The 26,525-nt window shown below is 40.2% G+C and overlaps 1 protein-coding gene across 8 annotated transcripts in view; it reads right to left on the bottom strand.

The window, feature by feature from the left end:
• Positions 1-26,525, bottom strand: part of PIGG (phosphatidylinositol glycan anchor biosynthesis class G) — a 132,119-nt gene that overhangs the window by 22,689 nt on the left and 82,905 nt on the right. For 7 of the 8 annotated variants that reach the window (XM_050944340.1, XM_050944339.1, XM_050944337.1 and 4 more), the window contains 2 exons: positions 19,452-19,761; positions 14,969-15,132 (listed from right to left, as the gene is read on the bottom strand). In XM_050944340.1, the coding sequence (XP_050800297.1) occupies positions 14,969-15,132; positions 19,452-19,761 (474 nt within the window). Of the gene's footprint in view, positions 1-14,968; positions 15,133-19,451; positions 19,762-26,525 lie in introns of those variants that run through there. The other variant, XM_050944344.1, reaches the window with a different exon arrangement.

Below are 26,525 nucleotides of genomic sequence, written 5' to 3'. Positions count from 1 at the left end.
TTCTTCCTCAATTGTGTTTTTTTGGGCATCTAGTAAAGTGTTCTTAAATGATTTCTAATTATCATTCACATTTTTCTGATTAAATTCCTCCTCCCCACTGAAGCTCACAGTTGTTTTCAGCTTCGTGAAACTGGCCCTATTAAAGCACCATAAATAAAACACGTAACTGGTTTTGGCTTTATTCTTCTTGTACATTATAAATGTGATCAAGTTATGATCACTTTTACCTAAGCTATCATTTTTTAGTTCTGTGATCAGCTCCTCTCTATCTTTCAGGACAAGGTCTAATAAAGAATTCCCCCTTACTGGCTGCAACACTTTTTGAGTTAGGAAACTGTCATTTATAATGTTGAGAAATTCTAAGGAAGTTCAAGAAAAGTTGCAGCTGAAGATCATTTTGTGCAAGGTGACCTTGAAGGGACTTAAAATAGTTATTTACTTGGTTATTTAGTAGTTAAAATGAGATTGACCAGCCTATAATGTAACAATAAAGAAGGTAACAGGACAAGCCAGCAACAGAATGAGGATCTTCCAAGGAGATACTCTACTTGCGCTACATTGATGACATCATCATCATCTGGACTCATGCAAAAGAAGCACTTGAGGAATTCCACTGTGATTTTAACAATTTCCATTCCACCATCAACCTCAGCCTAGACCAGTCCACACAAGTGGTCCATTTCCTAGACACTACTGTGCTAATAAGCGATGGTCACGTAAACACCACCCTATACCAGAAATCCACTGACCGCTATACTTACCTACATGCCTCCAGCTTCCATCCAGGACACACCACACAATCCATTGTCTACAGCCAAGCTCTAAGATACAACCGTATTTGCTCCAATCCCTCAGAGAGAGATAAACACCTACAAGATCTCTATCATGCATTCTTAAAACTACAATACCCACCTGCTGAAGTGAAAAAACAGATTGACAGAGCCAGAAGAGTACCCAGAAGCCACCTACTACAGGACATGCCCAACAAAGAAAATAATAGAACGCCACTAGCCATCACCTACAGCCCCCAACTAAAACCTCTCCAGTGCATCATCAAAGATCTGCAACTTATCCTTAAAGATGATCCCTCACAATCACAGATCTTGGGAGACAGGCCAGTCCTCGCTTATAGACAACCTCCCAACCTGAAGCAAATACTCACCAGCAACCGCACACCATACAACAGAAACACTAACCCAGGAACCTATCCTTGCAACAAAGCCCGATGCCAGCTCTGTCCACATATCTATTCAAGTGACACCATCATAGGACCTAATCACATCATCCATGCCATCAGGGACTCATTCACCTGCACATCTACCAACGTGATATATGCCATCATGTGCCAGGAATGCCCCTCTGCCATGTACATTGGCCAAACTGGACAATCTCTAAGCAAAAGAATAAATGGACACAAATCTGACATCAGGAATCATAACATTCAAAAACCAATGGGAGAACTTCAACCTCTCTAACCACTCAGTGACAGACTTGAAGGTGGCAATTTTGCAACAAAAAAACTTCAGAAACAGATTCCAAAGAGACTGCTGAACTCAAATTAATATGCAAATTAGATACAATTAACTCAGGCTTAAACAGAGACTGGGAATGATTGGGTCTTTACACTAATTGAATCTATTTCCCTATGTTAAGTTCTCCTCACACCTTCTATGGGTCATCTTAATTATCACTTCAAAAGTTTTTTTTCTCCTGCTGATGATAGCTCATCTCAATTGATTAGACTCTTCCTGTTGGTATGCATACTTCCACCTTTTCACGTTTTCTGTATGTATAAATATCTCCTGTCTGTGTGTTCCATTCTATGCATCCGAAGAAGTGAACTGTAGCTCACGAAGCTCATGCTGAAATAAATTTGTTAGTCTCTAAGGTGCCACAAGTACTCCTGTTCTTTTTGTGGATACAGACTAACACGGCTGCTACTCTGAAAACTGTTAAATTAGTTCACATAGCTGGCAGATTTTTAGGTAATGCTTTCCCCTTTGGGCTGGGAAAAACTCATTTAGTGTACATCTGATTCCCTCCAACACAAGCTGTTTAGTCTACTTTCAGGCACCAGTTATTTTGAATACTGATTTATTTTAATTAAGAGCTACATTACAGGACCACTCTTGCCTTCCTAAAGAATGACAAACAATAGTTTCAAAGTTATGCACTCCAAGAGATAGCTTGCCAGGGTAGCATAGGGAAGGAAGATACCCAAGCCTTACACAACAATGGACAGTATCCCAATATTTAATCTTATATACAGCTAACTGATTAAAAATGTCAGTTTATCTTGGGTACAGTTCAGAGAAAGATTAAAGTTCATTTAAAGGTGAAAAACAAGAAACCAGAGACATGTTTGAACTTAAAAGGATTCTTGCCTAGATTTGTGGACTGTTAACCCTTTTCACCTGTTTGCATGGCTGAACATGTCATCAGGAAGCTAAAGGAAACACTGTTTTTGGCTAGCCATTCAAGATTAAATGAACACACTAACGAGCAGTGCTGTGCTGGACCAGACTGGCAAGCTGGTACTCCCCTCTGCTCCCAAAGCTGCTATTTGGCATTCCAGAATTTGAGTTTTCATTTAAAAAAAATGAAACTTAAACCTCTAGCCATTAGGGTTGCAAAGAAAACCTTCAAAATCTGAACAGAGTGCAAACTACTGTAGGGACAACTGCCTGTTTGCAGACAATGTAAAGGTATGAATTACCCCCACTCATCTCGATGAAGTGTTAACTCAATTCCAGTAACTTAAATTTCACCTATTTTATTGCTGATCAGAGCATGTAAAAGAAAGGAACATTAATAAAAAAAGACCCGCACAGTCTCCTATAACTGGACAGTCTCTACGTAAACGGATAAATGGACACAAATCAGACATCAAGAATGGTAACATACAAAAGCCAGTAGGAGAACACTTCAATCTCCCATGATATTCAATAACACATTTAAAAGTAACTAGGAGTCCGGTGGCACCTTATGCACAAATAAAATCTGTTAGTCTTTAAGGTGCTACCGGACTCCTCATTGTTTTTATGGATACAGACTAACACAGCAACCCCTCTGAGATTTAAAAGCAGCCATTCTTCAACAAAAAACACTTCAAAAATAGACGTCAAAGAGAAACTGCAGAGCTACAATTCATTTCCAAATGTAATTTGGGCTTGAATAGGGACTGGGAATGGCTGCTCACTACAAAAGCAATTTTCCCTCTCTTGGTATTGACACTTTCTCACCAATTATTGGGAGTGGACCACATCCACCCTGACTGAATTGGCCTTCTACATTGGTTCTCCACTTGAAAGGTAACACCCTTGTCTTCATGTGCCAATATATATTTATGCCTGTATCTGTAATTTTCACTCCATGCATCTGAAGTAGGTTTTTTTTACCCACAAAAGTTTATGCCCAAATAAATCTGTTAGTCTTTAAGGTGCCACTGGACTCCTCGTTGTTTTTATTTTCTCTTATCTCTTCTGCACACTTCTCAATGAGTGATGCTGCCAACAAGTCAAAGAAGAGGAGTGGACCTAGATGGGACATCCAAACCCCGCCAAAGAGGAACCAAGCTGAGCCTACCCACGCAGTCGCCCAGCTCCCAAAACCTTGCATTGCTGTATCCAGACTTACTGACTCTTATATGCCACTTCCTGTACTACTTATAGCACATGTAACTGCACAACCAGGCCAGGCACATGGGAATGCTCCCATTTGCTTCCCAACACATTTCACTTTCATCTAAACTTTGATGAACTCTAGCCGTAACTAGTAATATGCACCAATGATTATAGTTTTAAGCTATGTTTTCTATATTTGATTTTATCTTGGGTTTGTCAAGGTAAGTTTTAAATCTCATCTCTGTATACTGAAATTTGTTTCACAGCATTAGGTTTGAAAGTTCTTTCTGAACAACGTGCTGGCCAGTGTACTTGCTTAAAAGATGAACCCATATTTTTCCATATTTTATCTTTTGCCTCTTTTTATTAATATGTAGCATTTTATCCTGTATACTTGAGAATCAATAAAAACAGATCTGAGAACAAACTGGTTCAGCTATCATAGAATCATAGAAGAGTAGGGTTGGAACAGACCTCAGGAGGTCACCTAGTCCAGCCCCCTGCTCAAAATAGGACCAACACCAACAATCATCCCAGCCAGGGCTTTGTCAAACCTGACCTTAAAAACCTCTAAGGATGGAGATTCCATCACCTCTCTAGGTAACCCATTCCAGTGCTTCACCATCCTCCTAGTGAAAAAGTGTTTCCTAATATCCAACCTAAACCTTCCCCACTGCAACTTGAGACCACCATGTGCTCCTTGCAATGAAGATAAATAACTTCTCAGCACATTAGATACACTAAATATAAAAGAAGCCCTTAAAATTAAGATTTCAGAGTAACAGCCATGTTAGTCTGTAACCACAAAAAGAACAGGAGTACTTGTGGCACCTTAGAGACTAAGGTCAAATCAATTTTGTTAGTCTCTACGGTGCCACAAATACTCCTGTTCTTTTTACTTAAAATTAAAGGTGAAGACCTAATAGGAGGAAAAAGTCAGGTGAAGACAATGAAGTACCATCTATATACTACACTTTATAGTACAATCAGGGGAATCATGTTACAGTCAAAATTAGTAACATAAACAGGACCAAATGGTATCCTTTTAATTGAGATGAAGCCTTGGGTACCCACTAGCAATCTCCCCTGTGTCCCAACCTCTGAAACTAGTACGTATCAATGCAATGTTCCGTTCACCCTTATGATCAGTTTCCACAACTATCATTTTTATTAACTGTTCTAAAATCCTTTATTATATTCAGACATGCCAAATAGCCTCTAAATCTACTTCTAAATCACGCTTTAATCCCCTGTAAACCCTTGCAAGTGCTGGAGTTTTAACTGCTCTTGTCCTTAGTGCAGTCTATTGTCTAGAAAGTCATTGCTTTGTGCCTACTTATTTTGGTACCCATGCCCTGGGCAGCAGATAGGTGAGCAAAAGCATGCTAACGGTCAGGAAACTGAACCAAGGGGGAAAAGACTACACCAATCATGCAGGTGTCAGTAGCCCGTCCATACCATTATGTGAACGAGGCAATGCACAAATGATGTTTGGCCAGAAGTGGGACTTCTGTGGAAGGGGAAGCAATGTATCAGCCTTTTTATGGCATGATACATTCACTTCGATACCAGAAGTGAATTGTGCATGCCAGTGCTTTGCATCCTATTTTCATTTGTGGACTCCTAAAAAGTTTTGAATGGAGCTGCAGACCACTCTAGAAATCTTAGATATAATCTGCAGACCTCTAGGGGTCTGCGGATCACAGGTAGAAAACCAGTGGTGTATGCTGTGAGCCCCACTGGAGGGGTAAGATGTGAACTGATTGCTGGAGGGCATTTTCAAAAGACTCAATCCTTTGATGATACACACAAAACTTCACCATCTTTCCTTGATAATTAGCTAGGCTGTGGCTTGCATTCTTCATTCAGCATTTCCCAAAAAGGTACTTAAGGGGACTTGAATATTACCATGACCTACAGAAAGAGGCACAAAAGCCATCTAGAAATTGTAATCACAGAAGACTCCGATAAAAACATTTCTAAAGTCAGAGGATGTCTGATCCAAAGCCCTGCAGAGATACACACAGTACAATCAGCAAAGAATCCTGTGGCACCTTATAGACTAACAGACGTTTTGGAGCATGAGCTTTCGTGGGTGAATACCCACTTCTTCAGATGCATGTCACACAGTACAATATATCCAGAATGCTCCTTTTAAGTGGCACGCTGCAGAGCCCTGCAGCGGGACTGGACTCCTGTGGGTCCCGCAGGACCCTCTGCCATAATAGTGGGAGTGGGATTATAGAATAGTTCCACGCAGGGCTCTAGCATGCATCTCTAACAGCACAGGAACCCATACTGGTAAGAGCTCAGTATCAGCATCTAGCTTTTACTGTTCACAAAGGAAAGGAAAGGCAAAGCTGCTGCTCAATTTCATTTTGCCAAAGGTTTTTCTGCTTCCTAGGGGGAAAAGATACAGGACAATTACATGGAATGAAGAATGGCAAGAAGGAACGTGCAAAGGGATGAAGAGCCAAGGGGGAAGTAATTACAGGAGTATACCTGTTTTTCAGTGCTCTCCATGGTGAATTGTTTTCCGCTTTTCTGACAGCTTAAATCTGTGTTGCAGTATGTGATGAATTGCTTACATAAGAATGGCCATACTGGGTCAGACCAATGGCCCATCTAGCCCAGAATCCTGTCTTATATCAGTGGCCATTGTCAGGTGCTTCAAAGGGAATGAACAGAACAGGCAATCATCAATGATCCATTCCCTATCTTCTACTCCTACACCCTACTTCTACTCCTGGCAATCAGAGTTAGGGACACTCAGAACATGGGTGTGCATCCCTGACCATCTTGGCTAATAGCCAATGATGGACCTATCTTCCATGAATTGATCTATTTCTTTTTTGAGCCCAATTATAGTTTTGGCTTTCACATCCCCTGGCAATGAGTTCCACAGATTAAGTTCCTTCCTGACAGGATTTCCTGAGATGAGTGAATGAATGAGCTGGAGCCCTGACTTCGAGTAACCAACGCTTCTCTCTCTCTTGTACCCACTTGTCTGTGGTCTAGAGACATTCCACTAATCTTAAACTGGGCTAAAATGAACCAATATTTTATTATTCAGCTTTTTGATACATTGCCGGTACCACTGGCCTTGCTAACCAAGTAGGAGTTACAAGGTTTCCTTCTGGAACAGCTTTTATCCCTTCTTTTGCAGTTCTAGCCAGCGAATGAGTGAAGGGGATGTTTCTGCCTGTTGGCCTTCTAGTCCGAGTTCTGTTTGATAAGCAAAGGGCCAGCTTTAGTTTAGATGCATTATCTCCAACTATCTCATCCACTTTTCCCCGCAAAAGGAGAGTGCTTGGGAACTTTGAGTTCCCCAGGATTTATTGAAATGGTCTCTGCTACCCAGGGACATATATAGATTTGGCACCTGGCTACTAAGTTAGACGTCATGGCTTGTGCTGCAAGGCACATAACGTCCATGCAGGCATCTGTACCAGAAGTGAATCCTAGGGATATTATCTTAACGATGGACAGGTAGTCAGGATGGTCCTTCCTGTCTAGAGACTTTAGGTCTTCTAGCCAGACCACAATAGCTCTGGGGAAGCAAGTAGGGCCAAAGAGTCTCTTACAGCTGCTAGAGAAGCCTCAAAGTCTCTCCATACGGTGGCTTCCAGCCTTCTGTCCTTTGCATCCTGGGCGGGAAGGTCACCTTCTGATGGTATAACTACTACAGTTTCAGGGTTAACTGTAACTTTGACCCCCATCTCCCCCATCTACCTCAAGGGCACCCACTTAAAGTTTCAGGCTCCCAGCTGTCATTGCTTTCCCTTAATACTATGCAACTTTTAGAAAACATTCTACATAATTCATTAATTTTTGTTAATCTGTTCTACAACCCTGGGTTTGTTTTTTCGTTATGTAGTTTAAACAGCCTGTTCCACTAATGATAGAAATAACTTAGAACCATCATAAGTAATCTTTTCTAGGGCTTTTCTGGGAGGCCTTTCAAGTCTCCCAAGAGTTCTGCTAACAGTTCCTGTCCAAACTCTTAATTTTCCTTGGAAAAAATATTGGTTTGCTGAGCATTAGAACCAAGTCAGTGAAGGAAGCAGCTCCTTCCTACCCAGGCCTAATGTCACTTAACCGTATTATGACTATAAACTGATACCAAGTATTAGAGAAGGGAGTTACCTTACAAGTGGAGAGCCAGTGCTGACAAGGCCAATTCAGTCAGGGTGGATGTGGTCCATTCCCAATAATTGATGAGGAGGTGTCAATACCAAGAAAGGGAAAATTGCTTTTGTAGTGAGCCAGCCACTCCCAGTCTCTATTCAAGCTCAAGCTGATGGTGTTAAGTTTGCAAATGAATTGTAGCTCTGCAGTTTCTCTTTGACATGTGTTTTTGAAGGTTTTTTTGTTGAAGGGTGGCTACTTTTAAATCTGTTACTGAGTGTCCAGGGAGACTGAAGTGTTCTCCTGCTGGCTTTTGTATGTTACTGATCCTGATGTCTGATTTGTGTCCATTTATCTTTTCATGTAGAGACTCTGGTTTGGCCAATATGCATGGTAGAGGGGCATTGCTAGCACAGGATGGCATATATCACATTAGTAGATGTGCAGGTGATGAGTATCTGATGGTGTGGCTGGGTGTTATGATGGTGTCACTAAGGTAGATATGGGGAACAGAGAAGGCAATACGGTTTGTTCCAGGGATCGGTTCCTAAGTTAATGTTTCTGTGGTGTGGTGTGTAGTTGCTGGTGAGTATTTGCTTCAGGTTGGGGGGCTGTCCATAAGTGAGGATTGGCCTGCCTCCCAAGGCCTGTGAGAGTGAGGGATCATTTTCCAATCTAGGTTGTAGACCGTTGATGATCCGCTGGAGAGGTTTTAGCTGGGGGCTGTATGTGATGGCCAGTGGTGTTCTGTTGTTTTGCTTGTTGGGCCTGTTCTGTAGTAAGTGACTTCTGGGTACCTGTCTCGCTCCGTCAATTTGTTTCCTCACTTCCCCAGGTGGGGATTCTCGTTTTAAGAAAGCTTGATAGAGATCTTGTCAGTGTTTTTCCCTGTCTGCGGGATTGGAGCAAATGCGGTTGTATCTTAGGGCTTGGCTATAGACAACGGATCATGTGATTTTCAAGGATGGAAGCTGGAGGCATGTAGGTAAGTATAGTGGTCAGTAGGTTTCCAGCATAGGGTGGTGTTTATGTGACCATCACTTATTTGCACTGTAGTATCCAGAAAGTGGATCTCTTGTGTGGACTGGTTCAGGCTGAGGTTGATGGTGGGGTGTGAAATTGAGGTTGATGGTGGGGTGGAATTCTTCAAGGGCCTCCTTTCCGTGGGTCCATATGATGAAGATGTCATCAATATAGCGCAAGTAGAGGAGAGGTGCTAGGGAATGAGAGCTGAGGAAGCGTTGTTCTAAGTCAGCCATAAAATGTTGGCATACTGTGGATCCATGCAGGTACCCACAGCAGTGCCGCTGACTTAAAGGTATAAGTTGTCCCCAAATCTGAAATGGTTGTGGGTGAGGACAAAGTAACAAAGCTCAGCCACCAGGTGTGCTGTAGTCTCATCAGGGAAACTGTTCCTGACAGCTTGTCATGCATCCTCATGTGGAATATTGGTGTAAAGAGCTTCTACATCCATGGTGGCCAGAGTGGTGTTTTCAGGAAGATCACCAATGCATTGTTGTTTCCTCAGGAAGTTGGTGGTGTCTCGAAGATAGCCGGGAGTGCTGGTAGCGTAGGGTCTCAGGAGAGAGTCCAACTAGCCAGGTAATCCAGCTGTAAGAGTGCCAATGCCTGAGATGATAGGGCATCCAGGATTTCCAGGTTTATGGATCTTGGGTAGCAGATAGAATACCCCTGGTCGGGGCTCTAGGGGTGTGTCTGTGTAGATTTGTTTTTGTGCTGTAGCAGGGAGTTTCTTGAGCACATGGTGTAGTTTCTTTTGGTACTCCTCAGTGGGATTGGAGGATAGTGGCCTGTACAATATGGTGTTGAAGAGTTGCCTGGCAACCTCCTGTTCATAATCTGACGTGTTCATGATGACTACAGCACCTCCTTTGATTATAATGTCAGAGTTGTTTCTGAGGCTGTGGATGGCATTGCATTCTGTACAGCAGAGGTTATGGGGAAAGCGACGCTGTTTGTTCACAATTGCAGCCTGTGCACGTCCGGGGAAGCACTTTATATAGAAGTCCAGTCTGTCATTCGACTGTCAGGAGGAGTCCACGCAGTTATTAATTATTGGCAGTAGACCACATATACTCTGACTGAATTGACCTTGTCAACACTGGTTCTCTACTTGTAAGGTAACTCCCTTCTCTTCATGTGCCAGTATATTTATGCCTGCATCTGTAATTTTCACTCCAAGCATCTGCAGAAGTGGAGTTTTTACCCACGAAAGCTTATGTACAAATAAATGTGTTAGCCTTTAAGGTGCCCACCAGACTCCTTGTTGTTTTTATGACTATAAACTGTTAGTACTGCAGTTGGCTCTGCTCTGGGACCTCATCAGTACCTGTATTTATTCTTGAACAGAACCACTTCATCCTATGAGAATTAATTTCTGCAGTCTTTGCAACTGGAGTTGGAAATGCTGGTTGCATAAAATAGCTTATGAAATTTAATAAAGGATCAGATACTGATGTTTTTGTAATAGAACCACACTACACAGGCAATCTCTCGGAAGCACAGTGAACAGGTAGTAGGTTTGCAGAGACAGTGGAAACTGCTTGGCAAAATAAACCATGCACTACCGAACCTACTTCCTGTAAGATGTAAGAGGAAAAAAACCAGGAGATGAGATACTGTAAAGTCTAAGATCAGAATTTTTGGTGGAAGCCAGTAATCCATAGGCACTCTGCTTTTGACTGAAAATCATGTGCAATGAAAGAGAACAGCTACAACATCCAAATATTGAACACCAGCTTCTACCACCCTTATTCCTGTCAAGTAGGAACAAATAGTTCTCTTGGTTCTGGTAGAAACAGTCACATAGTAAGGTGCTACTCAGCATGACTGGGAGTGGCAATCCAGACCCAACTATTTAACGCAGTGACCATCTGTTATGCATTAGTACTGGATCTAGCACAAGGAGGACCTGTCTTACAATTGAGTCCTTAGACTGCGCAGTACAGAACTTATTTCTGACATGCAGGACTACATTTCTTGAATATTTTAAATCCCTATCCCCTTAGAGCAATGCTTCTCAAATTTGAGACCCCCTTGTGTAGGGCAAGCCCGTGGTGGGCCAGGTCAGTTTGTTTTCCTGCCCCATCCGCAAGTCTGCCCTATTGTGGCTCCCACTGGCCATGGTTCGCTGCTCTGGGCCAACAAGAGCTGCTGAAAGCAGCGTGGGCCGAGGGACGTACTTGCCATCGCTTCCAGCAGCTCCCATTGGCCTGCAGTGGCGAACTGCGGCCAGTGGGAGCTGTAATCGGCAGGACCTGCAGACGGGGCAGGTAAACAAACCGGCCCAGCCCACCAAGGGCTTTCCTTAAACAAGTGGCAACCCTAGTTTGAGAAACACTGCCTTAGAACATGCACATCCTGTATCTGTTAGTAAAACTTTTAAAATAGATCTTTATAAATTCAGGGCTCACTTCTACCCGCTGCCAACTGCACGGTGTTTCATCTCCTGAAGTATGGATGCATAGTTGGCCCACAGGGGGAGGAGATGACATTTATGTTTCAGTCAACTTTGAAGCAACTTGTCATGCATTTGTGACACAAGTGATTGTAGGCAACCCTGGCTGGCTGAATGGTTCTTGCTTAGAAACAGATGACCAAATCCTGCCTTAACACACAGACTGTGTAATACTAGTGGTAGCAATGGGTCACATGGGCCAAGAGCAAGGGCAGAACTAGGTTCGTAGAGGTATGTCTACACAGTGTTTTGGAGTCCACAGTAGTGAGCCTTCCAGTCTCAGTCAACAGACTCAGGGTAGTGCTGTATAGCCAGCACTTTTAAGGTGCAGCCCAGGCTAGAGCTCAGGCTCTGAAGCTCGCCCGCCTCCCGGCTTCAGAGCCCGAGCTCTAGCCCAAGCCACAACTTCAAACAGGGTACTAGCAGAAGCCTTGTTAGTCCAAGTCTGTCGACTCTGGCTGGAAGGCTCGCTCCAATGTGTTCCAAAACACAGTGTAGACAAACCCTAGGAGACTTAACTGGAAATGTCAAAATCTCAGGTCACTGGAATGCCCCAAAGGGTGTCAGTTGTGCAATGTTAGCTTCAAAGGAAATTCATCTGCCTCTCCTGTAGTCATAATGTGTTGTGAGAGCTCAAAGAAAACAAGATATTTGGTAGCCCTTTCCCATATTGTTAACACTTATTCCTAGTCTCAAGCTATTTCCAGGCATGCATATGCACTACACAAGAAAGATATGTAGATATTTCTGGTGCAGGTTTTAAAACTGGCTAGGCTTACTGCAGGAGACAGGACCTGAATGAGCAGCATGGATTCCTCCTTCTCTATAATGTTATTACATTAACATGGTGGGAACAATTCTTTAGCTTCTTCTTCCAGAGGCTGATGGACATGAGCAGCAGTAGCAGCATTTTAAAAAGCAGCATCATTACTGCAATTCAGAGAAAATTCTTGCTTTGCCTCTTCATAGCGAAGAAAAATTGACTTTGAAATGGGTTGTATGAGCATTGCACGTCATTCAATTTATACAGGGGGTAAAAGGATTACTTCAGATAATCCTTGCGCTAGGGATAAAACTGTCAGAAGGTTAAATGGAGAAGGAGCTGTCTTGCACTACAGTATTTCCTCTAGCCAACATATCCTCGTTTTATTTTGTCAGCACTGTAATACTTTTGCAGTAACTTAAGTAATAAGTCCCTTAAGTTATTTCTGCAAGCCTATTAGACTAGCAACAAACAGTTTATTGAATGACACATTACTGTTAAAAACATTAAACATTTTATCGTTATTAGCAAGCTATTGTTCTGTGCAATTTCCATCTACAATATCTGAAAAGGCACTCAAATTCAACTGAACGTCTACTGTGCCAATATGAGTACAGAAGATTTATTAAAATCTAAGATGATGAAGGTTGTAAAACTATGTTTCATTTCCGGGTTCCAGGAGATATCCAACAGTACACACTGAAATCAAAGCTCACCAGGCCAATTAAAATATTTATTCAAACTTTTTAAAGAATTTGAAAATCAGTGAATGGCACAACAGGAAATTGGAAAGGCAGAAGCAACTTTACTGCTTCTCTAGGCACATTTAAAAATGCCTCACAAAATATTTTACAAGAGGTCTATATAAAGAATGTTTAGAACATAAAAGGATTTTTAACAGCTAGAGTTGCAATATGTTTAAGTAGCGATTCAGACCCATTGACCCCTTTCCCCCCTCCAGTGTTCCAGCCTTAATTCCAAGGAAAGTGGACTCTGAGCAAAGGACATAGCCTTTGAATTGCTAATTACAAAACCCTGGGTTAAAAGGAAAAGATACAGGGTATGTCCACATTGTAATTAAAAACCTGAAGCAGGCCTATGCCAGCTGACTTGGGCTAAGTGGCTGTTTAATTGCAGTGCAGACGTTCGGGCTCGGTTTGGAGCTAAGGCTCCAGGACCCTGCAAGGTGGGAGGGTCCCAGAGGTCGGGCTGCAGCCCAAGCCCAAATGTCTATACTACAATTAAACAGCCCCGCAGCCTAAGCCCCATGAGCACAAGTCTGCTGGCATAGGTCAGCTGCAGGTGTCTAACTGTAGTGCAGATAAACCCAACCTGCCAGTATCTGCAGCACCCAGATTCAAACAAACCCTGAAAGGCTAAAGATGCTGCAAGCTCTACCTAATATATTCAGATGAAACACTGGTCTGCTGCATTTGACCTTAACCAATCAATGACAACAAACAATGGCCATATATCTAAGTGAGCTATAGAGCTGTCCAAAGGGAAAACAGTTCAATCAAGTGATGTCACAGTTCAGAACTAAGCATTGGCAGAGCTGTTTGACAGACGCTTAAGCCAGCCCTACGCCTGGCTCAAACCAATACTATTAGTCTAACTTTCATCCACAAAACACAGACATTAGAAGAAACACTTAGAGACGACGTTTGACTTGGAAGTGCTAAACATCACGACCTCTCTTACTTACGTGCTGAGGTTAGGATTCTGGTTTCTGTGACAACAGTAAAGGAGATCTGTTTCCTATAGCAGAAACTAAGTGTGTTTCCCACACTGTTTGTACACGTGTGATATCAGCTGCTACAGAAGCAAATTGAACTTTGCATCTGGGTCTTGGAAAGTAAATGAAGTTGATTTTCAAATATTTATTTTTAAAACGTATTGGCATTTTAAATTTATAAATATATTCCAGAATTGGAGATTTATCCTTTCCAATTTTCAACCATACAAGAATGATTTTGTTAAATACTTTGCTAATTTCCAAGTGTAAAGTGTTCCTGATTTATACAAAATTATGTACTAGGCCTAAAACTTCAATTTCTTTGACAGAATTTAAAATTTCTAAAAATAAATAGTTACAAAAAAAAAACATGCAGCATTTTCTTTAATGAATTCTTTAAACTCTGAATGGATTACTCAATGGGCCATTGCTATGGTTACACTGATAAAGGAAGGAAAAATTTGTTCAGTCTCCAAAAATCCAACCTAAAACTGAGAAATATTTTTGCTGCTGCAGAGGCATATTATTCAACCAAATCAATACGAGCTTCCACTTAAGAAGCTACCTCAAAAACACTGTTACAAAATTTTAACTTTCATCTTCATTAAAAAAGCATTCTAAAAACGTGCTGTACAAGCCATTCTCCCTTTGGAAAATCATTAGAAGACTGATACCCATCTGCATGAATACTGTACACTGCCAAATGTAAAGTTATCAAAATATTCTTAAAACCTCTCAAATTTTAAACCTGAAACTGAAGTAAAAAAGTTACAGGAGCTTTGTCTTACTTCTCTCCCTCACAGTACTACAATGATACAAAAGCTGTTTTACCCCACTGTGCTGGGCACTGACGCAGATGAAGAGAGGGAGTCTCTGCTCCAGGGAGCTCACAATCTAAGTGACAAGTGAACGAATGGGGATGGGGATATAACACCATACATATGAACATGGAGATGATTAACAAACCTGTGCCAGATCCATGTTTTGGGTTGGGTTTTTTTTTTGGGGGGGGGTGGGAGGAGGGTGTTGAAAACATGGGAATAAAAATAGAGTAAGGAAAAGGGAGTTAGTAAGAGCAGAGAACGATAAAAAGGGCAGGAAGAGCGACAAAGGGCTAAAGTTCAGGGGGGGAAGCCATATGAGCTCCAGTTTCTTAAACGGGTTTACATCATGTGGATGCTTTTCTGTATCTGGGATAATCATTTAATACTTTTAATTTTATCAGCTTTTAATACAATTACCTGCTAATTCCAGAACTCAAGTAGCACAGCAAGTGAATGGCCCAAAGCAAAGGTCCTGCATACGTTGCAAACCCTGTAAGAAAAATTGCTGGTATTTCCACATAGTTGTTTAATCCCACAAAACCAGCTGTAATATCCACTGAAGCGATACTATTTGAGTTTCCCTGAAAATAAAACAAAAATATCACTTAGATGTCTGAAAGGCAGAATGAAACAGTACATAGAAACATAGAATATCACGGTTGGAAAGGACCTCAGGAGATCATCTAGTCCAACCCCCTGCTCAAAGCAGGACCAATCCCCAGACACATCAAAGAGTTTAACTAACATGTAGGTTTAAAGGCTTAGGTCTTTCAGTCCTAAATCAGTATTCTAGATTTAACTAAAGAAATGTACAAGAAAGAGGTTCTACTTTAGAGCATAAATGAGGAACACAAACAAATAAAAAGTGACTATTTGCTTGTCCTATTTTGTTTTCCTCAAATTTACCTCTTGTTTAATGAATCAACACAAAAAACTTTACACAAGCAGCACAGTGAACTGTATTTGGTGATTTTAGTCTTAGTCCTGAAGAGAATGTGATCCATATCAAACTGCCATCATGCATAATTCAAAAAGAAAAAAAGTTCTACAGTCAGCATTCTCAGGACTAAATTCACAGAGAGATTTTATCTCTTTCCCCAAGAGAAGATGGTGCTTCCAATTTAGAGTTCTAGTGGACAAAGGAACAATATCTGCAACTTACTACATCTGTCTAACTGGACTGTCATAAATACCTTTGTTAAATTATTCATTAAGTCTTATGTTTCCTCATTGCTGCGTAAGTCACAGTCAGCCGTTTGATCACGACTGTACAACACTGTAGCAATGCTTTAAGAGAGTGCAAGAGACTAGGTGAGGGTGCTATAACTTCATAACAACCCTTTTGTTGACGGGATGCATCTTACTGTCAGTTGTCTATGTTTATGAATAGAGACATGCATAAGAAATAGTAGTCAACAGTCTGAATTAGGGTCCAGTGTAATTTCTCATAGCACCACAAAAGGTATTCTAAGAAGGACATGCATTCTCTAGTCTCCCAGCCTTGGGAGAGGTGTAACATGAATGGTCGGCAATAAGATCAGGAGGGAGGGGAAGAACAGTAAAAGATGGACTACAGATAAGTAGTAAGGAAGGAAACATTCTGCCTGTAGTCTGATGCCAATGAGATATGGGGGGGGGGCAGCAGTAGAAGATAAAATACTTCATACCATATATTATATTATTTCATGGCACTGAACTGGATTTCCAAAGCTTACAATTTCTAATTCTCTACAGAATACATACATAACTTGACAATTCACAGTGTGTCAGCTTTTATTCAAAAATATTACTGAAATTTTTCAAACACTATTGGTTTACTAGATTATTATGGCAGGGCGATATGGTAGAAATGGCAAGAGACAATTCACTGTTGCAGGAAAACATTCAGTGGTAATCCATCATGCTCTGGAACCCCTGAAGCATGAAGCTTTTCTCACAAGCAAGAATAAAAACAAATCTTTGGCAAACACAGAACTACATTAATATGGCATATATGCTGTAGAGAATAACTCCTTTACGTTCAAAAGTCTGACGGAAGGGAGGCAACCATACGCCTCTGAAAACAGCACTCATTTTGCTCAAAACTTGAAATTTCATATGGTCGGAAGCACCTCTGACTATGTGGACGCTATTAGTTGCATTACCTTGAGAACATTTTGTGACACTGGCAAGGTGTCAGACTAACGAGTTTCCAATCCGCTTTAACACTAGTTTAACGACACAATGTGAGTGTTCTTCTGTTCGCTTTTCCTCGAGACCTGCCCTTAAACACATCCTCTCTTTCTGTAGCTAGAGCATCATGCAGAATAAATAGCTGTACAAGCAGGTTGTGCAAGAAAAATCTCAGGAGTTATTTTAAATAATTATTTGAATGCAATCATTAATTTAATATGAAATAGAAGAAGAAAGGCAAGAACAATATTCAAGGTTTTAACCTACAATTTCCTTCCTCCCTCTTGCAGGCACATTGTTACAAAGACAGTTAAAGTAGCCAAGTCTGGCCAATGCAATCAAATGGAAGCCTCATCTGCCAATGGTCATCCATTCCTGACAATTTTACATTGTAAGTGCTTTTGAATAAAATTTTACTAATATGAACCTCTCCATATATTTTCAATTGCTCTTCTCTTAATTATGAAGCTGATCGTGGAATACTAACTGAAACCTCAACTTATGAACTGGTTTTGGAGACTTTTTAAAGACATTATTTACTTTAAGCTGTCACTGCTTGTAAACATCAGGTTTCAGCATGAAGACAATGGTCTACACTTTTCAGGGCTCTCTATAATTAATGAAGACTAAAGTAACCTTTACTTTTATTGTCACTGTATGCTCTAAATTAAACAGCAATGATAAAGCCACAGGGCACTTCCAGGGAATTAATGATCCGATGGAAGGAGTGGATGGCTTGAGGTTCAGGAAAATAATGATAATCAGTCAAGCTTGTTGAAAAATTCACTGAGGTTCTTAAGCTATTGACTTACAGTAACAACCTGACACATGAAAAAGATGCTGATTTAACTATTAAATTTGTTACAGTTGGTTAATAAGCTTGATTTTTTAAAATTTTTTCTTCATCTTCTAAAACAATGTAGCAATTAAAATGAAAAAGCAACATAAGTCAAAGTAAACTGGCTTTCACATCTTCATCTCAATAACACCCCTTAATTATACTGCTCCAGCCACTGGCAAATTAACATCTTTCCTCTAAAGATAACTTTTATATATGATACTTTTATTATAAAAATTGGGGAAATAGTTAAGTGTCCCTGACAATTTCCCTGACGAAAAGCATGGCCAGCAACCCTCACACCTCATATAGAATATATTCCCATATAGCCGGAGAAAAAGCCACAGCAATTCCTTATGACTGAACACCCCCCAATGTGTCTCTCATTCAGAAGGAAGCCAATCCAATCAACAGGGATGGAAATGCTGATTGAGGTAGCCAGGGACCAACACAAAAAGCAAAAAGAGAGGGAAAAATGTCACCCTCCCAAATCAATGTCCATATATAATGTATCTTTACATTCTATATCCCCAATATTACCCTGAATTAGATTTGCCACCCTTACTCACAATGGAGCAGTTCTACTTTTGAAATCAATGAGACTCCTCAGGGAGTAAGGTATAGTTCAATGTATTGACTGAGGATGGAAGAATTTGGCCCTTCTTCGGATTCTCAACTGAAATTACACTTAAAATAGTTTTCATCTCCCGGACAGAACTAGATTTGTCTGTTGCTATTTTAAATATTAATCAAGTCAGTTAACATTATTATATTAATTATTTGTATTGCAGTAGCACCTAGGAGTCCAGTCATTAACCGGGACTCCATGTTAAAATGGAATATTTTTATACAAACCCGCGTGATCCAAGCAGGGTGAATGAACATGATTTTACGTGCTAGTGTTTTTGCTAATGTTACAGTTCACAATGAAGCTATTTACTGGAGTTAGCTGATCTTCTCCTCATTTGAAAAAAAAACAGTGGTGTTAAATATTTATACTATGGCAGGAAATCAAAGCACTTCTGAGAATTTGGCAAAACGTCTCAAATTATTTAACAAACACCTTAATTAACATGGGCCACAGAAGTTTTTCAAAAGCTTTTAAAATTTTCACATTAGTCCACTTAACCCTTGAGTCTTCCCATTGCCCACTCAAACTACCACCCGCTCCACAAATGAACTTCACATATTTCATTTTGTATATACTTTATTTCTGAAGCTCTATTACTTCAAGAAATTAGTTAATGTTATAATATTAAGAATAAAACATTCTGAAAGTTGTATCACTAGTTTCAGAAGCTATCCTTCCCCATAGGTGCCAGGATAGATTTTACCATATTATATTTTATTAGTAGTAGCCTTTAGAGAGATACTAAAATAGACCAGAAACGTTATAAATTGACTTCAATTTTATATAAGCTTAGTTCATATTCTTGCCAATAGCACTGTACGATAGATAGATAGATACACACACACCCCGCTACCTCGATATAACACGATTTTGGATATAATGCAGTAAAGCAGTGTTTGGGGTGGGGGTGGGGGGCTGTGCACTCCGGTGGATCAAAGCAAATTCAATATAACAGAGTTTCACTGATAACGCAGTAAGATTTTTTTGGCTCCCAAGGACAGCATTATATCGAGGTAAAGGTGTATATGCAAGCTAGCACTATTTATTTGTTTTCTACATGTATGTGCAAATATTATTCCACACTAAATAGCACAGGTTGGTGGAGAATAAAGTTAACTGAAACCTAGGGGCCTCATCCTGCATGAATAGTTCCACTGACTTGAGTCTTTGCACGATCAGGCCCTATGGTGCAATTTAACCCAACATATGGTAGAATAACTACAGACATTATTTTCATGGATGCCATATTATGAGTTTACCTGAAAATAGAAGAAAGCTTGACCAAACCAATAATGCATAATAGTAATTTGAGCTGCATCAAATTTTAGTGGCTTCCAGATACATCTTGTCATTATCATTTGAATAAGCAGGCAAAACACCAAAACTGGCAGGTTATGGGGTCTAAATAGCAGGGCTGCTAGCAGAACCAATCCACTATATACTTCCCATAAACCAATACTCTTGGACTTGCAGTCTGCAGATATAACCTGTGATTTGAGTAAATCTTTGGTTCCAGTGAAGATTATGCCAAGAACAAAGACATAAACAAAACGAGCTTCAATAATTCCCCTAAAAAGGAAAACCAGAAAGATAAATTTATTAGTATCTATTTTCACAAGTCAATTTTTTTTTTTAAAAGAGAGGTATGAGACAAAGATGATTCTGAGAAATGCATCAAAATTCAAGTGTGATCACTGGCCAAGTGTGTCATAAAATGTATTTCAAACAGAATAGCTTTAGAATATTTCAAATTTAAACCATGTTACCCCAACAAAACAGCTTTGGCAAAGACCACATTAGTTTTTTTAATTACTAAGTTAGCTAATGTCACTGCAATGATTTGTTACTCCTATCCAGTTCCATCTAAACTTATTAACATCCAGATATTTTGTCAGTTTAACACATCATGAACCTTGACATTTAAAATCCTAAATCTAAAAAGATGTCGAAAGTTTCTTTCGACAAGTAATTGTTTGGGTTACGTCATCTCTTTCAAGTGACAGGCATTAAGGGTATATCAAAATATTACTCAACCATGTTTTTATTTCAGCCAAACAGAGAACCAGGATCTCTAGTTCCCTTAGAAAATCCAGCACAGTGGGCATGGATGGACTTTTCACAATAATCTCCCAATTTTAAACAGTATACACCTGACTAGAATCATCGGATGCATAGTACATCATCACCTTCAACTCTGGTAACATGTAGAAACTGCAAATCAGTAGCAGGTGAAGAGAGGTTAACAGTAAGCTTGAGATTTTAAGCACACCAGATTTAGGAAACTGAAGTTAAAAGTTCATACAACAGGAACTTGACTAGGTTATACTTTTGACAAAGTAATTAGATCACTTTATTCAGTTAAATATATAATCAACCTTGAATATATACAAAAGCAGCAATATGGCTTACTGTTTTATGAATATTTTCTTGTGTATTTAATTTCTCAACTTTCACATTCCATTCACAGAATTTGGGTGTTTTTTTGTGTTTTTTAACATGTAATGTTTTTATATTTTTCTTCTCTCCCCCCGCACCCCAAGTACTATTGTACAAATTCACCTCTGCTTGCATATACATTTCTGCATGGGATACCTTACTGAAAATAAAGTACATGTGCAAAGAGCAGTTAAGATTTTTAAAAAAGTTTGTTTAAAATCAGGTTCTGAAATTTGTATTTAGGCACAAAGTGGCATGACTTATTAATTTTCACGTTTCAAGGCACAAGAAAACCACTAAAATGAGGCTAGGAAGCTTCTCTGGTCAGGTTTTTATGTAACTTTCTGATATAGGGTTTCCTGTACAATCCTCTGAAGCATACAATACAATCTGCTGTGGAGGACAGGTCACTGGTGGGTACAAATGGAGAGGATAAATGGTAGAAAAGGAAAAGAATTAAGAAACAACCAGGAAAAACTAACCTTTTCAAAATAATCATAAAAGTTTATCAATAAATGTTGCTGACCTGTAACCCCTGACCTGATTTTAGGGAGCAATATTAAATTGCATATTTTGAGCTAAGGCATATTAACATACTTTAGGATAGTAAAATAGAAGTTAGAGCTGTAATAGTAGTAGGAAAACAAAATATTAATATTTGAGATAGGCTTTGCAGTAAGTTGAGGCCTAGTAAAGTCTGTTAGTTTGTTAATTTAAGTATTGTTAGCTTAAGCAGCAGATAGTTAGCAGAAGGCCTAACATTTAGCATAAGAGTAAGTGCTTAACCTAGAGTTATACAATTTAGCGATTTATAATAGACAAGTTAATAACAAAAGAACAAACCAAATTTAATATTGGGGAGATTTTTAGTATGTGAGACCATGAGATAATACACTTTCCATTGTTTCCAGTATGGGAATGAGGTTAATGCAGTATTGAGGCAAACAGCTATGTTAGCAACTGGAACTCCAGTTATGGTTTTCCAGACAGCCAGACATGGATGGGGGTCAGGATTCAGTCAAATATGGTCACCAGACATGTGAGTGTGTCCAGGGGAAGGAGGCATGAGGTATTAAAAAAAAAGGCATAAATACAACAGGAAACTGGAATCAACAAAGTAGGTGGCAGCCCAAATATTATTTCCGCTCATGATGAACTTCCTCAAAATGATTCCTAGAGTGTATCTTTTGGAAAAACATCCAATCTTGATTTAAAGATGGTCAGTTATGGAGAATCCACCATAAGCCTTGGTAAGTTGTTCCAATGGTTAATTACTCTCACCGTTAAAAAATTATGCTTTCAATTTGTCCAGCTTCAACTTCCAGCCATTCGATCATGTTATACTTTTCTACGATAGACTGAAGAGCTTATTATTAAATATTTGCACCCCGTGTTGGTACTTATAGATTGTAATCAAGTCACTCATTAACCTTCTCTTCATTAAGCTAAATTAATTAAGCTCCTTAAGTCTATCACTATAAGATATGTTTTCTAACCTGTTAATTATTCTTGGGGTTCTTCTCTGAATGCTCTCCAGTTTATCAACATTCTTCTTTAAGAATGCAGCCATTCTTTTGGTTTATTGGTAGTACTAAAAACATTTTACCAATTTTCTGTTTTAGAATATCAGAACACACCACATTTCACCACTTCTCAAGCCAAACCAGTATTTTAGGTAATGTATGCTAAACACTTCCTACAACTGATATTTTAGTACACCCAAAAATTGATCTTTATTCTCTATTTCCAGGTACCATCACAGCCACAGTATCATGCTTGAAAGCATTTGAGAGGGGAGCAAAAGTTTTTTCAGGTATCTAAAAGGGTGTCATCAGGAGGAGGGAGAAAACTTGTTCACCTTAGCCTCCAATGATAGAACAAGAAGCAATGGGCTTAAACTGCAGCAAGGGAGATTTAGGTTGGACATTAGGAAAAAGTTCCTAACTGTCAGGGTAGTTAAACACTGGAATAGATTGCCTAGGGAAGTTGTGGAATCTCCATCTCTGGAGATATTTAAGAGTAGGTTAGATAAATGTCTATCAGGGATGGTTTAGACAGTATTTGGTCCTGCCATGAGGGCAGGGGACTGGACTCGATGACCTCTCGAGGTCCCTTCCAGTCCTAGAGTCTATGAGTCTATGAAAAAACCTGAAGTGATCACTGGGCTCCAGAATTTTGAGAACTGCCATTCTAGAAGAAGAGAGCATGAGACAAGGCAAAGCAGAACTGGGAGAAAGAGAAGGTGTCTAGATTCAAACTAAAAATTAATGGGTGCATCTCTGTTCATTGGGCAAACTGGACCAAAGTCAACATTCACTGTGGACTACTGAGCCACTCAATAGTACAATGGGGTCCTAGTCCACAACCAGGGCTCCTCTGTGCTATGTAATACAAATATATGAAAAATGCTCAAAAATAATATTTTTTAGGAAATCAAGTACAATAGAGTTTTCCCATTGCCACAATTAATCACTTTATATGTTCTGAATGGAGTGCAAACATGCCCTGGCTCTGTAGATACCAGAATCAATTCAGATCTTAAAGTAAACTGATTCAGGAGCTCTCAGGTGCTCAAGATGTGGTAGTCTGGATCACATAACGCAACTTCGGATAAATCTGATTCCAACCAGGAAAGCATTCACAATCTCCTGGAAAAAGTCAAAGCAAAACTTTTCCCTTTCAGATGCATATGTTTCAACTCTTTGTGAAACCAATTTGCACTAGCATCCCGAACAACTCTTAACAGGCTACCTTGACCAAAAAAACTAGATTTTCATATCGGAGAAAGAGACTAGAAATGTAAAGGGGGGGGGAATTGGGCTGATTATCTGGGGCTCCAGTTCTTTTCAGTAGTACCAACATTAATAATTTTTGGTCCTATGTTATTCTGTCAAGCCAATAAAGGCTGAAGAAACCTGACACTAATAATGTGTCAAGTATCAGGGGGGGTGGCCGTGTTAGTCTGGATCTGTAAAAGCAGCAAAGGGTCCTGTGGCACCTTATAGACTAACAGACGTTTTGGAGCATGAGTTTTTGTGGGTGAATACTCACTTCATCAGATGCATGTGGTGGAAATTTCCAGGGGCAGGTATATATATGCAGGCAAGTTAGAGATAATGAGGTAGTTCAATCAGGGAGGATGAGGCCCTGTTCTAGCAGTTGAGGTGTGAAAACCAAGGGAGGAGAAACTGGTTCTGTAATTGGCAAGCCATTCACAGTCTTTGTTTAATCCTGAGCTGATGGTGTCAAATTTGCAGATGAACTGAAGCTCAGCAGTTTCTCTTTGAAGTCTGAAGTTGCCAATTACAGAACCAGTTTCTCCTCCCTTGGTTTTCACACCTCAACTGCTAGAACAGGGCCTCATCCTCCCTGATTTGAACCACCTCATTATCTCTAGCTTGCCTGCCTATATATACCTGCCCCTGGAAATTTCCACTACATGCATCTGAGGAAGTGGGTATTCACCCACGAAAGCTCATGCTCCAAAACGTCTGTTAGTCTATAAGGTGCCACAGGACTCTTTGCTGCTTTTACTAATAATGTGGACTTCCTAAATAGAAAGCCAAAAGTCCCACAGCCACCATGAAGCCTTCAAAGCAATTTTTTTAGAAGGCTGAGACACAAATGAAACCTCACACGACAAGCTAATGTTCACTTGCACATTGGAGTACTATATTGAAGTGTTTTCCACTTAATGTCCAGGTCATATGAAAGTCAGAACTTCCTTGCATTGATATTTTTTCGTCTGCAAAGCAATTAGCCAGTAGCTATTGAACAGTGTTGCCCGCCAAGAGATTTTTTCCCATGTGATCATGATATATACCCTACTGACAACTTCTGTTTTTGGAAATGAGTTCTGTCCACTCCGCTCCCCCATCCCCCAAAAATTCAGCTGAAAATGTCTGTCATCCTTTAAAGGCTTTTTCTCTCCCTTGCTTATGTAGTAAATATACAGTCCTTGCCTCAGAATTTAAAATCTAGTTTAATGACAAGATGCAACAGGCGGGGAAAGGTAAATTAACAATATGTGCGTATATTTGAACAAGAAAGCTGTCTTCACAACATAGCTCACCACCTGGCAGGGAGTCTTAAAGGATTTTAAGGACAGTGTTTTGGACTGACCTGAGTTCAAACAGGGCACAAAGTTGGAGAAGGAAACAGGGTGGATTTGATTTAAATCACTAGTCAGGAAGACTCGATTTAATCATGGATTTCTACATAAAAGTGCATTCTTGTTGGTTCCTATAACCATAATGCATAGTCTTCACACCTCAGAAATAGATGTAGATTTCATTTTTAGAAGGTACACACTATACATTTTTTAAGTGATGTTCCTTTCATCATCTTCAATGCAGCTTCCTCATGAGAAGAAACACTTCTTCTCATGATGTTGTTTCGCACAACTAGGCCTTGCATTTCTTTGTTGCACTGTTTGCATTTTGTACACATGCCTGTCTTACCCACAGGGAGAGGAACTTCATTAAAATATTCCCAAACTGGGTCTCTTTTACAGTCGGCTGCCTTATAAGTTTTCCCTTCTAGTGAGAGAATGGTATGGTAGATCTCAAATCAATGAAGGTTACACTCAGAAAGACCTCAAGACTTCTGGAATATGCTGCTCAAACAGTTTCACTTTTGTTTCTACTGCCTGTCACTCCCTTCTCACATTGATCTCCAGACTTCTTCTCCTTGTCCAGATCTATTCCGCCCCCCAACAATCTTTTCTTCATTGAACTCTTTGAAACTTTGCACTTTCAGAGAGGGGTCAGAGATTGACTCTGTGCACAAATTTGCAGAGGGACAATAGGGTTGAGGTCTGTTATTTCTCACTTCTATATATTATTATTTATTTAAAAACATTTTTGCTGTTAACAAGCATGTTATCTCTGGAGAGACAAATCCACAGTTTGAGAACTGCAAAACTAAGCATCTCTGATGGTATCTTCTAGGCACAGCACTGAGTCCCACTGGGTAGATAGAAAGATTATTTAGTTAATCTACACAGAAGCCCTGGAATCCACAAGATTGGGTCCCTAATTCATGAACTATTGGAACTCTTTACAAAACTTTTCTTAAACATGACATGAATATATTGTCTCATACTATAGAATTAGAATTTATAATCCCTATTCCAAGATGAGAATGGGGCACGGGAGGGGGCTCAGGGCAGGGAGTTAGGGCACAGGAGGGGGTTCAGGGTGCTGGATCTGGGGGCACTCACCTTGGGCAGTTCCCCACAAGCAGAACCAGTCCTGGCTGCTCCTAGGCAGAGGTGCAGCAGGCAGCTCTGCGCCCTGTCCCCGCTCTAAGTGCTGGCTCCGCAGCTCCCATTGGCCAGGAACCGCGGCCAATGGGAACTGAGGGGGTGGCATCTGTGAGTGGAGGCAGCACACAGAGCCACCTAGCCATGCCTCCACCTAGGAGCAGCAGGAACAGGTTGCTGCTTGCTGGGAGCTACCTGAGGTAACCAACCCCCAGATCCAGCACCCCGAACACCCTCCCATGCCCTAACCTCCCGCCACAAGCCCTCTCCCTCACTCAAACGCCCTCCCTCTTATTAACCTGCATTTTTCACTTACCAGCAACCCCCATCCCCCCCAACATGCCGGATAAGACAGCTTTTACCATATCAAGTTATTTCACTAATTATCCTCACAGGAGTCATTTAAATATATTGAGACAAGTTACAAGAAAAAAATCTTTAGAGAACAGTAACAGGTGTTTCCCTTAATTAACAGCTTAGATAAAAGCTGTGACTTATTTGGCCAATGAAGTTTCAAACTCGCAATTGTCCCAAACAAGCACATACATTAAGATGATGGAACATCGTCTTACCTTATTCACACTACCATTTTTTAAATTATTTTTCCACTGTCCACATTTTATCTTTTTAAATA

This window comes from Gopherus flavomarginatus, chromosome 3, assembly GCF_025201925.1.
Source record: "Gopherus flavomarginatus isolate rGopFla2 chromosome 3, rGopFla2.mat.asm, whole genome shotgun sequence".
Lineage (NCBI taxonomy): Eukaryota > Metazoa > Chordata > Testudines > Testudinidae > Gopherus > Gopherus flavomarginatus.
Note: the sequence above shows the minus strand (reverse complement) of the source record. Positions and strands in the feature narration are given on the sequence as shown.